The sequence below is a fragment of the Passer domesticus genome, chromosome 15, assembly GCF_036417665.1.
Source record: "Passer domesticus isolate bPasDom1 chromosome 15, bPasDom1.hap1, whole genome shotgun sequence".
In the NCBI taxonomy this organism is placed as follows: domain Eukaryota; kingdom Metazoa; phylum Chordata; class Aves; order Passeriformes; family Passeridae; genus Passer; species Passer domesticus.
The window spans coordinates 715219-729606 of record NC_087488.1 but is presented as its reverse complement, the minus strand read 5'-3'; the positions used below and the strand labels follow the sequence as shown (position 1 = coordinate 729606).

Sequence of the window (14388 nt, the reverse complement as noted above, 5' to 3'; positions counted from 1 at the left end):
TTAGAGCCTTTTGGGTGAAAATCAGTACAGTGGTCTTGATACAAATCTGAGAGTGCTTGAAATAATTCTGTTTGAGGAGAGAAGAAGTGCTGGATCTGAAGTTCACATTAGTGAGCCAAAGCAGTTTGATCTTTGGAATTTATCCTAGAGTTGTGTGTTTTCCTTTTCTCACAAGTACATTGAAAGCTTTTGGCGTCTAAATGTTTTTGCTCCTGACCATCAACTCTGCAAAACTGCCAGACACCTACTCAAGCAAAGGATTTTTTTGTGTACAGTAATGAACTGCTGGGATCAGCTGACATTATACAACTTCTCCAAGATCTTTGGAACCCAAACAAGTGATCTCAGTTGAAAATTGAGTATATGTATATGTGGAGTATAGATAATGGCAAAACTTCTGTGAATTCACATTGGTATTTTAGAAATCCTTCGATGCCCATCCCCGTCGGGAGAGCCAGGTGCGACAGCTGGCATGGATTGGAGATGGCGTGTGGGTTTCCATCCGCCTGGACTCCACGCTGAGGCTCTACCATGCTCACAGCCATCAGCATCTGCAGGATGTCGACATTGAGCCTTACGTCAGCAAGATGCTAGGTGAGGGTCTGTTGCTTACTGAGCTCAAGGCAGAATTTGCCCAAAGCAGACCTTGGCCAAAGTCATCACTGACTGCCCAACTCTCTTTCATGCTTCCTAGGCACTGGAAAGCTGGGCTTCTCCTTTGTGCGGATCACAGCCTTACTCATTGCTGGCAACCGCCTTTGGGTGGGCACTGGGAACGGTGTTGTCATCTCCATTCCCCTGACTGAGAGTAAGTGACATTTATTCAAAGTATTCCTGTGTCTCCTAAAGAAAGGAAGCTTTTAGGTGTTATTTGTGCAGCATGGCAGGTGGTTCAGGCAGGCTGATGCTTTCCTGACATTTGACGTCCTTTAATCATAGCTATTTCAGGGAGGAGAGCCCAGAATATGAGCAGCCCTGGACCTTGACAGAACAGAGTGATGTGAACTGCTTCTGTGGCTACTGTGAAAAAGGAGAAACAAAGCTTTGGGAATTGTACTGAGTCTCCAAAAGGAGGTCATGGGATGACAAGTCACCAGGAAGATCTCCTTGGAAATTCCACTTTGGCCTAGTCATCTAAATGTTTCTGTAGCAGTATTTTCCAAAAACTGAGCTTAGAAAAGCTCCATTTACTCAGATTAGGGCTCAACTTTATCAGTCAAGTAGAAATAGGTATCCTACACCAAATCCAGCCTGCTGAGGGGATCCAGCAGTAAGAGTAAATAGGTGAATCTCTGGAGCTGAAAGTTTAGTTGAAGCTAAACTTTAGTTTAGTTGAAGCTAAACTTTAGTTTAGTTCCCACTGTTCTGAACCTGCCTGTCAGCATCGTATTTTGAAGGTCTTATCCAGATCACTATGGGGAAGTAGGATTTGAGACTGACTGCAATTGCTTTCAAGAGAAAGCAGCCAAATGTGTGTTTTTTCACCAGTGCTCACAGGAAAGCTGAGAAACAAATACCTCTTGTGTAAAAAGAGCAAACTTCTTGTAATCCTCCTGGAAGCCAGGCTTGGGATGGTCTCCTCTGAGGGCAATGAAGTTGGATGTGCCTGGGGTTAACACCAGGAGGGCAGTGACACAGTCCTGTTCATGCACTTTGGTCATTGCAGTTTTGGTCTTGTTTCTGAGTTCCTTTTGAAGCCCATTCTGTCTTAAGGCTGCTGTCCTTGTTCTGAGTTAAACTTTTTCCCTGCTGTAAACCAATTGCTTTATCTTTGTGTGTTCCTGTAAAAAATGTGGTAAGCAAGAAAATCTCACTAAAAATGTAGCAGTGGATCCTGGTGACATGTTCCCTCTCCCACCTCAGATACCACATATGTCCCTGTATGGTAAGAGCAAAGTGAGCAAGAACAGTGTTAGTATGAACTAATAGGAGCTTCTGTGGTGGTTTCTCTAGAATTTATACTATTCTTGTTGCCCTCAAATTATCTCCTAGTAACCACCTTTTTCTTCTCTCCCGTCCTACCCGTCACTTCCCATGCTCCTCTGTGTTCCCACTCCCTGCCTGTGTCTAGCTGTAGTCCTCCACCGCGGCCAACTCCTTGGGCTCCGGGGTAAGTCCATTGCCTCCCCTCCACAGCTGTCATTCCTTTTGCACCCATCTTCCTGTATAGTCATTCTCCCACCTTCCATTCTGCCATTCAACTTCTCTCCATCCATTTTTCCTCATCACTCTTTTGCTTTAAGTTGCATTAGAGAAAAGCAACCAGAGTCAGTCATGTAAATATCCTAATTTCCCACAGCCATAAACAATGTTTTCCATCCCATTGTTGATCCTTCTGGTTTTTTGTGTTAAGGATAATTATTCTTCAGCAGTGTGGTAGATCAGTTTGAGATGGGGACAGGAAAGGTTCATTCAGTCAGAAGCAGGAACCAGGAGTAGAGTATTCTTCCAAGGTCTCCCTTGGTCATCCTTTGTTTTCCAATGATGCTTCTTTCATCAGTTTCAGGCCAGTGGCAGGTGGTGCTATGGCACCTGTCAGCTGTAAGTTATCAAACGAGATGTTGAACCGAAGGGGACGTGATAAGCATGAAGAATTGTTTAGGTTTGTGCCAGTTAAGGTGGGATCTCAGTTCAAATTCATGCCTTTCCAGGGTCAGAAATTAAAGGGGCTTTTTTCTCTCTCAGAGACATTAATATAGCTGTCCAGACGCATTATCAACACGTGTCTCCTCCTTTTAAAGCATCTGATATTAGTTGCAGAAAAAAGCCAGATACTGTACACACATTGACTCTCATTCCTCTATCAAAGTATTTGTATTTGTCCCACTGTCCTGTCTTGAGCCTGATAGGGAAAAGTCTCTTTTGTCCAAGTCACATAACTGAAATTCATCCAAAGTTAAAACACAGAACTACAGATAATTAATGAATTCACAGAACTACAGATAATTAATGAATTCACTTTTTCACAGAAAAGTGAAAGCTGTCTCATTTAATATTGTTCCTGCTGTACTGATGTGGGTGCATGCAGAAGGAAAGCATTTCCCATCCTGAGCTGAGAGCACTGATCTCTGTTGCGTGGTTAGTGGAAATTGTCACATTCTCAGAGCCTGATCATGAAGGATACAGAGCCCTGAGCTTTCCTTGGAAGCTGTGGATGGTGAGCATCTGAAAGATGTTCATTGCTGGAGTAGCTGGCAGTCTGGTGTCATGGTTGAATCAAGAAATGAGGAAGGACATCCACTTCTGTAATGGCTCTGAGTGGGCTGAGAGGCTTCACCAGACCCAGACTGCTGTCAGCAGTATGGGTGCTCATTACTGGGCATGAGCAAAGGACTTGACTTGAAAGTTGAGTAACATCACTAATCCAGAGCAGTAACTGTCCTCCAGCTGCCTTCTGGGGACAGTAGACACTTCGGGTACCCTGCCAGCTACAAAAGACCAAGGTTGATCCTACACAGTGGCTTATTTCTGGAGGCTGGAGACGATCACTGCTGGTGACACCAGTCTAGCTTGCCCCAGGCTAAAAGAGAACGACTGTGTAATCTGCTGTGGTCTCCTCCATCACATCATTCATAAAAGACCTTAAAAGAGACCTGCACCTTTAAAGGTTTTCCTTCACAGCTCATGAGTTTTCTCTCTGATGGAGTCCCTTCTGTAAAGGGGACTCAAAGCTATCATTGATGGTGTTCTTGCTCTGTCTTTAGCCAACAAGACTTCACCGACCTCTGGAGAGGGCAGTCGCTCTGGTGGGGTCATCCACGTGTATGGTGATGACAACAGTGACAAATCTGCCAGCAGCTTCATTCCCTACTGCTCAATGGCTCAGGCACAACTCTGCTTCCATGGCCACCGTGATGCTGTCAAGTTTTTCGTCTCTGTGCCAGGTAAGCACAGCTCTCCCTCAGCAGGTGCTTGTCCTTCCATCCCTGTTGAGGCAGGGGCTGTAGCTGGTCTGCAGCAGATTAGGGTCCAGGCTGTGGCTGATACTTCCTGTGGTTCACACATCTGTATTTATACTGGAGTAACTGCCAGTTAGACTAGCAGAAAGAATTGGTCTGCACAATGTGTTTGTGTGCATGTGAACTGTGTGGGGGCTGAGCAGAGGTACCAACAGCACCTCTGTCCTCTCCTAGGCAATGTCCTTGCGACCCTGAACGGGAGTGTGTTGGACAGCCCTTCAGAGAACCCCAGCACAGCAGCCACTGAGACAGAGGGTCAGAAGCTAAAGAACGTTCTGGTGCTGAGTGGAGGAGAAGGGTATATTGATTTCCGGATTGGTAAGTCCCCTTGGTGGGAGGCATCTGGAAAGGTAGTGGGTGCATAGCTGTGGTCGTGGAGTGAGGTATTACTGTTGTGGAGAACCAAAGCAGAAAAGCCCCACACTGCTTCTCCTTCATCTGCCTGTGAGGGCAAATAAGGATGTTTCTTGCACAGCACAAGGCTGTCAACCTGTGCCCTGTGGCTGCAGTGTCACACGGCTGAAGTGATGCCTACAAAATCGGGAACAAAACAACACAGTTTTGAGATTATGTTAATATAGGAAGTAATATAAAAGAAGGTCTTTAACTGGAGGCCTCCAGGTGCAATATACGCACATGATACAGGACTTCTACACTTTTTTAAGTTAAACAAATTAGCATATTTAACAAATATTGTCCAATTAGAAGAGCAGTTGGTTAGGTAATTTCCCCCAGGTTCTACCCCACTGGAGTTGGTCCAAGAGCTTTGCCCACATTTATTACGTCTATGATGCATGGTAAAAAGCAAGATGTCCTTGGTTGACTAAAGAGGCAAGACTAAATAGTATTTCAGGAATATGTTAAAGTTAGCTTACTGTTCTAAAATGTAGGGGAAAAGGGTAGGAAAAGCACTGGGAGCTACAGCCATGCATTAGCAAACTACAAATATATTAAAACTATCATAAAATAGCATCAGTATGAATGGCTTTGGAAAGAACAAATGCATCTGTGCCACTGGGTCCAAACATTGCTGCCCTATTATGATTACCCAAGCTGCTGAGGGTGCTCTGTGTAAAAATCAGCTTCCCTGAAAGGAAGGGTAGTTTTTGTTGCTGCTGGAGCTAGTTTGTCCTGTCCGTGCAGTCCAGCTTCAGAAAAGAATGGGGTTGCTCTAAATGTTCTCCAGGCACAGAGAAAAGTCTCAGTTCACAGTGGTGATAACAGACAGTGGTGTCTGTTATCAGACTGCTGGGACTCTAAAAGGGGTATTGGCCTCTTTAGAGTATTGCAGAGCATTTTCTTTCCTGCTGTTTTTACTCTCTGTGTTCTCTTTTCAGGGGATGGGGAAGATGATGAGACAGAAGAGAATGCGGGAGATGCCACCCAGGTGAAGCCAGTACTTTCCAAGGCTGAACGGAGCCACATTATTGTGTGGCAGGTATCATACATCCCTGAGTGAGAATTCCTCTTTTCCCACAATCTAAGTGTCCCTCCTCCCACCTGAATGCCATGATGTACATACAGAACGCCTGCATTATAACTCCTGCTGGAAACTGACCCTGGACAACTGCAACGGTTCCTGCCTTGGACTGTGACCCCCTTGAACCTCTGAACTCGCAGCTTGCAACTCGGGCCCGTATGCTTTTGGCATGGTTAGGTTCTTGTTCTGCCCTGGAGCTGGCATCTGAAAGGAGAGAAATGGCAGTACACCATGGAGGGAGCTTGGAGCCAGGGCTGTGGGAAACCTTTGCCCAGTGTCTGGAGGGGCAGCTGGAGAGGCGTGGCTCAGGTTCTTGGGCAGGTTGCCTCACTCCCACCTGCATGAGAAAGAAGTGTGTCCCCAGGCATTCCCTACCAAAGCAGTGATGGTAAATCACTTCTGCAGCACCCCAGCAGAAATCCTTCTAGTTCACCAGTAGACTCTTCATCTTATCCTTATTCACCCTTAAGCACAGAATAACATCCTCTGGACTTGGAGCAACAAAGGGTCCAAGGAAGCCTCCAAAGAGCATCATGGTTTCAGCAGCACTTCAGATGTGAGGCTGGAGAAGGCAGCAGCACCCTTACTGTGGGGATCACATCCTCCATCTTTGCAGGGGGAAAGTCCCTTCCTCTGCTGCTGCTGTTGCCTCAGCAGTCATGTACTGGGTGCCTGCCTGTGTGTGTGCCAAGAGAATTGTTTGGTGAGCACAGATGGAAGATAGGTGTTTGATTGTCAAGGCCAAACAGCCATAGTAGCAAAAGGGTAACAGAATGTTGCTTTTTTAAGAAAAAGCAAGGCTTTTAACTCTCCCTTCCAAAAAAGCCATACAGAAAAGAATTCCTGAGTTCATTCTGAAAGGTTCATGTGGTGGTTATCTCTGCATTGCATTTGGTGGCTTTTAAAAGACAGATGAGGGCAGATGGTGTTGATCTGCTGTGAGTTCTGCATTAACACATTGAGATTGCCTCATCTCAAGGCTGTGTCTACTTTTTAGGACATGCTGGAAGGAGATCTCTTCTTACAGAGACTTGGAAAACAGAGACTTCCAGTTGGTTAGGACAAGTGCAGTCAAGGCTATGTCTCACCTGATGTCACACACAAAAAGAATTGAGGCTAGATTCCTGACATCTTTTACTTCATATCACAAGCACTGACTATGCTAGTAAGAAGTTTGAAAAGATGGAAATTTCTGACTCCTGGAAAAAAATGACAGCCCCCAAGAAAAGTGGTGATAGCCCTTTCTGTCCATGCAGTGCTGAGTGATTGCAGATATGAATCCTGCTTACAAAAGAAGCAGCAAAAATTGGGGCCAGGGAGAGTGGTTTTGAACTCAAAATGCAGAATATGAAAGTTCCAGGTGTAGAGGCAATAGTGTGCTCTCCCTTTCTGACACTGTCCCACAAGGACAAATTCTGTGTCCCTTGAAACATTCTTTTTTGCGTGTGCAGGAGTAGGGCAAGTAGTATTTGTTAGTGATGAATTTGGAAGCTCCTGGTCGTCCTCTTGTTTTTTTTTTTTTTTTGCCTGACCTGTACAGCACTTCAGGGTTCACAGAGATGTCCTCGTGACAGTATGGGGTCAACTGGGCAAGTCTCCATCTCTGGGAAAGCTCCCTGCTGTGTCCTGTGCTTGCTGCCATAGACCAGGCTTGCAGATCCCGGTGTGCTGCAGGGATGCCATATTCCCTGGGGATGCTCTAACATGTGGCATCTCTCTTGACACAGCAGCACCTAAACAATTTTTGTATCCACAATTCAGGAAAGGTTGTGGCATACATTTTCCCTGCAAGAAGGCAAGAGACATCTCTGGTGAACAGAGGTCTCAGCCAGCCACAGTGGTGCCCATGCTACATGTGAGCAGTGCTGGTGACATGCACCCATCACACCACTCCGCCCCAAGGCAGGAATCCAGGCAGAGGGCATCTTCCAGGCATATGCATACTGGACTCTGTGACTGGCACGAGGTTAAGGGATACATGGAACCACCACCTGCATGCTGGGGGACCTTTCACCAGGGACATTTTGCTGGGGCACTGCTGACCATGCCAGGCTTCTCATTCACTTTTGCCATATGCTTTCTGCTAGAAAGACCTCTTTGGATCCCAACACAGAGTGCTTTGAACTAAACATTATAACATTTAGAGCACAGATTCCACTGTCATGTAATAGTTCATCAGTTAGGGCCAGGCAAATTTCAGAATCTGGGCTAGTTGAAGGGAAAAAGAAGCCCTGGTAGGGTTCAGTTCCTTAACTCTGTCAGATCTTTTATAGGAAAGTCAGAATTGCAATATCTGTACCACCAACTGTTCTGTATCTGGTATGAGCAATTGAAGGGACAGCACTTGATCTCCTGTCACCCACTGGGCCCTAACAACCCATGGGAATCTCCCATCAGATTCCTTTCCAGCTCCATGCCATGTTCTCCTCCAAGAGAAGCACATGGCCCAGAGGGACAGCTGCAGGGGGGAGACCCAGCCTCTGCTGATAGCTCCTGTGTCCTTGGGTCGCTGCTGGGCATCAAGGTGAGAACTGGCTTCAGTACGCTTCTCTGTCATATCTCCACTGTGATGTATGTAAAGTATCTTGTATGTTACAAAATGATTTTTAAAAGTGTCTTAAGGCCTGTAAACTCCGCTGTTTGGTCTGAAGATGGCATTCTGTAAAGAGCCTGCTGTACTAATATGTTCCCGTGCTTTGTTCCCTATGCTGTCAACAACAAACCATATCTGTTCTGTATGTAATAAACATGTTAACATCACCTTGAGCAGCATGTTGTCTTCCTGTGAAGGCACTGGGATTGCTGCTCAGTCTTGGGAATGCAGCTCAAGTGTTCCCTGTTGAGCATTTCAGTGGCAGGAAATGAAATGTGGATGGCTTACAGGGTCGGAGCAGAAGGGGCTGGTCTAGCAAGCAACAGTGCAATCTGTAGCTTGTATCAGCAGTAAAAGTAAAAGGTGGAAATATAAGGTGGCACACTTCAGAAATAGAAGCTGGAGCAGAGAAGCTGCTGAGTTGCTGGAACTTTAGTCAGGGTGGCCCTTTCAGGTGAACCGCCAGGGATAACACATCAGGTCAGTTTTCAACACTGTACAGGTGGCACTTCACAGTCCCATAGGATTGGTGATATCAGCATAATTCGACTGCAGGGAGCCTCTCAGTCCCAGCAGCATATGGACACCTTAATAGTTATTTTGTAGAATTGCATTGATTCAGGGTCTAGACATGGCAATGAACCATGTCCTTAAGACTGGAGAGGAGCATCTTCTGCCCCAAGCAGGGAGCCCTAAGGCGAGTCACCTCTGTGATCAACACACACACTGTGGTGTGGCACAGGCCAGGGTGCAGTACAACTGGCAATGCTTCTGCAGTTAATGCAAGCACCTCAGCAATGAGATTTGGAAACGTGTGCTGTGATCCATCCTAAATCCCTGGGGCTGCACCCTTCGAAACAGCCAGGAGTAGTTTGAGCAGGGCCCTGGGTGTAGTACAGCCATGTCTGGTGGCTAAGGAAGCAGGTCACTGCCAATACCCTTCAAACAATCTGTGAGGAAATATACAAGTTTGGGAGGCTCATCAGAACTCACAGCATGTTCTGGGCATGGAATCCAACACATGGCAAACAGGCTGTGCAGCTTCCGAGAAGGGACCTTCACTATCATGATAAGGCTCCCAGGCTGCCTAGGGTTCTGTGAGAAGACACCCATTTCCCCATTTCATGACCCTGAGCTCACCAGCAGGTCCTAACTGTTGTGGTGCCACCTAGACCCCACCTGTACAGTAGCCCTTTCCTCCTATGGCCCAGGAGCATCATTGAAGCACAGCCTGAGGTCTGCAACATGTGACTGTGTAGATCTCCAGTCACTCCTGATCGACTCCTTGGACCCAGGGGGCTGGATTTTGACTACATCATCTTTCAGAGATCCTGCCTCACCCAAGCTGCTGAGTGAGTCTGTGCCTAATCAGCTCTATCTGCTTTTGCTGCTGGCTTGGCTCCCTGGTATACTTTGATCATGGGTCATTTCTTGCCTTTCTGGGGCTGCTGTGACCAGCACTTGGGTCTGCCCACTGTCATCATTGTGTGTGTCCCCTCAGGGAGACACTTCCTCTGCTGGTTCTACATTTAGATCACAGCCGTGCAGAGCAGAGGACTAAACTGTTCTACTCATCCCATCTGACTCACAACTACACCTCCCTTCAATCTCCCTTATTCTTGGTTTGTGTTCAGTAGTACCTCAATCATGGTGTTGCCAGGAAGGCAACATCTCACCTCAGTGCCCAGCAGTGGAGATTATAGGAATCAAACTACCTTTCAGCCACAGCAACTGCCATGGGAAGGCTCACAGCCTCAATCTGTGCCTTTAACACTACTCCTGATTCACCCTCTCCTTCTGAAGTCAGAGAACTAGATCTGGCGCATGCTCTGCAGTGCTCCTGCCACAAGGCAGGCTCAATTCTGCTCCTTATCACAGGACCAGCTTTTAACTCAAGAAAAGACTTCCTTCATATCTCATAGCATCTTAACCCTTCCGGAGCCTCTGGTGAGGAAACCCTATGGAAGGAAATACAGGTAGCCAATGTCAATCTCTGCACTCCTGCCTGAAGACAGTAATTTCCTGTTGGCTGGGGCCACATGATTCCAGCTTCATCTAGGCCACACACACTGGGTGGAGCAGAGTCCAGTTTGTGCTCTCCCTCACCAAATCCCTTCAGGCTATTTGTGATTTCAGGATGCTGCAGTAAATGGAACACCACCTCCTGACTACCTGTGGACACAGGAACTGAACAGCTACTTCCGCAGGGAATTGGTAATATATAAAGCTGAACAGCTCTTGTGCTCCCTCCACCTACACCCAGACCAGACCCTCCAACAGCCTTTGACACAGCAGCAGCATCCACAGCCACTGCAAGAGAAGATGAAATACCATGAATTGTGCCCAGGAACATGCATTCAAACTGCATGTTTTAATGTTCACAACATCCTACCGTGGAACAGGGGTAATTTACAATTGGCTTCAAATGGTAAGAGCCAATCCCACCTCCTTTGCATCACCAGAACTAAAATAATTTCCCCTATCTCCTGACAGCCATCTTTGGGAGTAAGAGATGGATAGCTTTGGATTATCTTAGTATTGAAGTCATGTTCCTCACTTCTTGTTCACTGCCTTCATATGCTAGTAACCCAGATCATTCTGCAGTGTTCAGAGAACCAGATGCTGTGCCTGAGCTAATGGCTCTCCATTTCGCTGTCAAGATGTCTCAGCATTGAAAAAAATAATGGGTTTTCTTAGAACTGGGCTGCAGAATTAAGAAAACATTTATTTCCATTTGAAGATACATTTTTTCACAGCTCTGTGAAATACTGTGATATTTACAGTAATTTTTCTGTGATTCATGCAGGACCCAAGTTATATAAAAAATGTTATGCTCCAAAGAACTGCAGCTGGCTGACTGAAGCTATGTATTTAGAGACTATCCAGGGAACCAAGAAGACCCCTCTGCTTACTGAAACCAAAGTTATGGAAGAAGAGTCTGAATACATCTGCATCTTCCCTTTCAGATGAGGTGACTGTACAGGGCTGAGGAGAAAGCTGGAAACATCCTAGGACAATGGTCACAGAGGGGCTCTGTAAGACCCTTTGTGCACTGAGCTTCTAACAGGCAGTGAGAGCACGTGGGATGCTTAAGACACTGAAGAAGTCTCTACACAGGTGTCCCAGTAGCTTTTTTCTTTGCCCACTCTTGGGGACAGGCCAGGACCTTCTCCAGATCAATAATTGGCTCTTCCATGATTGGTTTTCCCTCCTTCTGCCACTGTGCAAGGATCATGGCTCGGAGCAGTGGTGGGTATGGCAAGAACTGACCAGTCGCCTCAGGCACTGGGGTGAATTTCTTAAAGGCTTCCTCCTCATGTTTGGGCACTATACGCCAGTCATGGTACATGGCTTTGTCAATCTCCCTCACTTCGTCTTCAGTTTTGCCTGGGAAAAGACGATGAACACCAGTAGGTAACACCATCACATGAAACTGCCTCCAGACACAACAAATGTTGGCTCTTTGGTACCAAAAATGCTACAAAAGGCAAGAGTAAACAGAGTTTTCAAAGGGCTGGACAAATTATTCCCTGTGATACTATAGGATCTCACTTCTGTCCTTGAGAATCGAAACAGAAATAGAAACAGGTTCCAGCTGAGTGAGTGACTCCCCCTCTTAATTTAAAGTTTTGCTTTGTCTCTCTCAGGTTCCGTTTCCATGGTTAAGGAACAAGAGCAATTTCTCCCTACACTGATGAAAGCTTCCTGGAAAACTAAGTGTTAGAAGTAGTCAACAACTTAAAAACCTTTGAATGAGTCCTAGTTCAGTAATTCCAGTAAGGGAAAATTATATACTTAATACAAAGCAACTCTAAAAAGGAAAATTCACTCAGACAACTCCAATCATTAATTTAAAATTCCAGTAACACAACTTACTTGGCATTGCACTTTTTCCTTTTTAGCGACAATTTAAATTGGAATACCCTCATGCTCATACTGTGTCTTGCTTTGAAAGTCTCAGTCTGTCAGCTCATCTAATATGCTTTTAGTGCTGCTGTTCCCCCAGGTCATACTGCACTGGCTCTCCCACAGCATTCCCGGGAAAGACATTCTGAAGGGAAAGACATTCATAGATTCCCAGCCTTTGAAACGCAAGGAACTTCTTTTCCCATTAGAAGATGTGAGAAAAAGAAATTTCCCAGTCAGGGAGCCCGCGGTTTCTCTGCCACCCTCACGCACCCGATGCTCTCGAACTCTGCCCCCAGGTGTGGCAAAACGAGCCGGTTTTACCTTTGAAGGTCAGGTAGCCCCAGGCTCTTCCATGGTCCATGTTCTACAAAGGAAAGAAAAGAGGAACCTGTTGAGGGTGGGTCGCGGCGGGGTGGAGGACGGGAGCTCCGCCGGCGCGGCGGGCGGGATGGGGCAGGTACCTGGGCCGTGTGGTCCGCCTTCACCTTGGTGATGACCCAGTAGCAGGGCTCGCGGTGCGCCCACAGCCAGGACTTGCGGGTGACGGTGCGGCCCACGCCGAAGCGCGGCAGGCGGCAGAGCAGCGCCAGCAGGCGGTTCTCGTTCCGCACGTCCTCCCAGGCCCGCACGGGCAGCCGTTTCTGCGTCAGCGGCCGCCGCATGGTCTCGTAGTCCACGGCAAAGCGCTGAGAGTCCCGCGGCCGATCCTTCAGCGCCCGGTACTCGCGGATCTTCTTGGCCATGGCGGCGATGGGCCGGTGCAGCTTCTTGCGGCCCATGGCGGCGGCCGAGGGCACGGAACCGGCAGAACCGAGCGCCGCTCCTGCGCCCACTGCTCCCGCCTCTCCCGGAAGCCGCGCCGGGCCCGCGGAAGTCGCCCCTCCCGTCGGCAGGGACAAGCGCGGGCTCCGCGCGGCCAGCCGCCCGCAGCGGGTGCTGTCAAGCTGCTGCCGCGGAGCTCGCGGCGTGCCGCGACCCCTCGCTGTGGTACGAACCCGCCGGTGCCGCCTGACGGTACTATGTGCTAGGCGGTTTTCGGGGGAGCCGGGCTTGGTTGTTGAGATACATCTGAACAGTGTCTGGTTTAGAAAAATCTGAGCAGATTCAGCTATGTCAGGGAACGTTCAAAATCTGGGTAAACCAGGTTTCAGGAAGATTAAAGCAACAGGTCTGGCCCAGCTCTTCAGTCAGAGGCTGGGCCACAAGCAGCAGCCGGGTCATGGAACTCCGTAGCAGAATTAGACAAATCCTTCTGAGCTGCTCCAGCCATGGAATGTCAGCACAGTGAGGCTACACTTTTAATTACTCATTAAAGTAATTACTGAGACTTAGACTTTAAGTAAAAACTGCATAGATCAGTCCTTGGATTTTTGCTAAAGACTGCTAAATTAAATCTGACAGAAGGCTTTTTTTATTGAAATCCATATCTTAAATTAAAGGAAGCACAGCAATTCCAGTGCTGCTGCTAAGGCATTCAGGATACTGAGTGGATTTTTCCAGCAGCCAAGATCAATGTGTGAGGAGAAAGTGGTGTGTTCATGTGTGCTGCACACTAAAAAAGTAAACCATGCATTAAAAAGGCTGACAATGCTCTTAAGACTAATATGGTGCATCTCTTGAGAAAAGACCGGGTCATAGGAGTAAGCAGGAGGTACCTGATTAAGCTGAGAAACACTGGTTTAGAATAAAATACTTGATCTCAATCCACACAAATTTGAGGGAAATAGCAGAGCAGTTAAGCCACTTATTTCAGGGTACAGAGTTGGGAGCTTGTACCCAGGGGTTGTGCAGCACAAGGATCAAGCTCCTTTCCCTTTTCCCCGTCAGTTTCTGTGAGTCCACAGAGCAGAAGAGGTGACAAGAATGCTTGAAAAAATTTGGGTTTGGCTTTGTTGGATGGACAGAAATGAAAGACACCACCACACACTGCAAGTCATCAGGTAAACGACGCAGCTCCGCAACAGCCGACCACATGCGGCGTTTCCCCCTGCGCGGGAGAACGAGCGCAAATCTTGTTCCAAACCCGCCACTTCCCGGTGTGGGTCCGCGGGGCTAACGGGCGGTACGTATGCAGCCCGACGGCAGCGAGCAGCAACGGAGCCCTTCGGTTTCTGCTTCTTAAGAGGAATTCTATCAAGGGAACCGCTGTTAGAGGTGCTGCAGTGCCCTTCGGTGCCCCGGCCACACACACAGGCCCCGCCAGCGGCGGGGGCGGCAGCCACCACCAGAGCAGCCCAGCAGAGTAACGCCGCCACCTGCACTTCCAACGATGCACACGGCGCTCCTTCCGACACTTCCGACGATGCGCTCCACATCGAGCTCCCGCACAAAGGCCGCTTCAATCCACCGGCGGGGAAGCCCCGGGAGCATTCCACAGAACGCCCGGCCGAGCTCCGCTCCCGCGCGCCCCCGCCCCGCGCGCCCATGGCCCCCGGCGTCGCGGGGGG

The 14388-nt window shown here is 48.0% G+C and overlaps 2 protein-coding genes across 34 annotated transcripts in view; one reads left to right on the top strand and one right to left on the bottom strand.

Moving 5' to 3' along the window:
• The window catches only part of MAPK8IP3 (mitogen-activated protein kinase 8 interacting protein 3), a 64332-nt gene extending 56133 nt beyond the window's left edge, over positions 1-8199 (top strand). For 29 of the 32 annotated variants that reach the window (XM_064390146.1, XM_064390160.1, XM_064390149.1 and 26 more), the window contains 6 exons: positions 423-594; positions 695-808; positions 2072-2110; positions 3705-3884; positions 4134-4277; positions 5297-8199. In XM_064390146.1, the coding sequence (XP_064246216.1) occupies positions 423-594; positions 695-808; positions 2072-2110; positions 3705-3884; positions 4134-4277; positions 5297-5418 (771 nt within the window). In that variant the 3' untranslated portion in view covers positions 5419-8199. The remainder of the gene's footprint in view (positions 1-422; positions 595-694; positions 809-2071; positions 2111-3704; positions 3885-4133; positions 4278-5296) is intronic. The other 3 variants (XM_064390174.1, XM_064390156.1, XM_064390175.1) reach the window with 1 other exon arrangement.
• Positions 8200-10737: 2538 nt separating this feature from the next.
• On the bottom strand, positions 10738-14294 carry MRPS34 (mitochondrial ribosomal protein S34). 2 transcript variants are annotated; one of them, XM_064390183.1, is made up of 3 exons: positions 12403-14294; positions 12212-12305; positions 10738-11419 (listed from the first exon to the last, which is right to left on the bottom strand). In XM_064390183.1, exons 1-3 carry the CDS (start codon positions 12718-12720, stop codon positions 11142-11144), a joined length of 690 nt encoding a protein of 229 aa, XP_064246253.1. In that variant the 5' UTR covers positions 12721-14294; the 3' UTR covers positions 10738-11141. The 2 variants fall into 2 exon arrangements, with proteins under 2 accessions (XP_064246253.1, XP_064246254.1); XM_064390184.1 differs by having other exon boundaries at positions 12263-12305.
• Between the last annotated feature and the right edge of the window lie 94 nt (positions 14295-14388).

What these genes read in the sequence shown, in the direction of transcription:
- MRPS34 (XM_064390183.1), bottom strand. Translation starts at nt 12,720, where the DNA reads ATGGGCCGCAAGAAGCTGCACCGGCCCATCGCCGCCATGGCCAAGAAG. An exon ending in AGGCGGACCACACGGCCCAG is followed by an intron (nt 12,306 to 12,402) that starts GTACCTGCCCCA and finishes TTTCCTTTGTAG; the next exon opens with AACATGGACCATGGAAGAGC. An exon ending in GCAGAGTTCGAGAGCATCGG is followed by an intron (nt 11,420 to 12,211) that starts GTGCGTGAGGGT and finishes GTCTTTTCCCAG; the next exon opens with GCAAAACTGAAGACGAAGTG.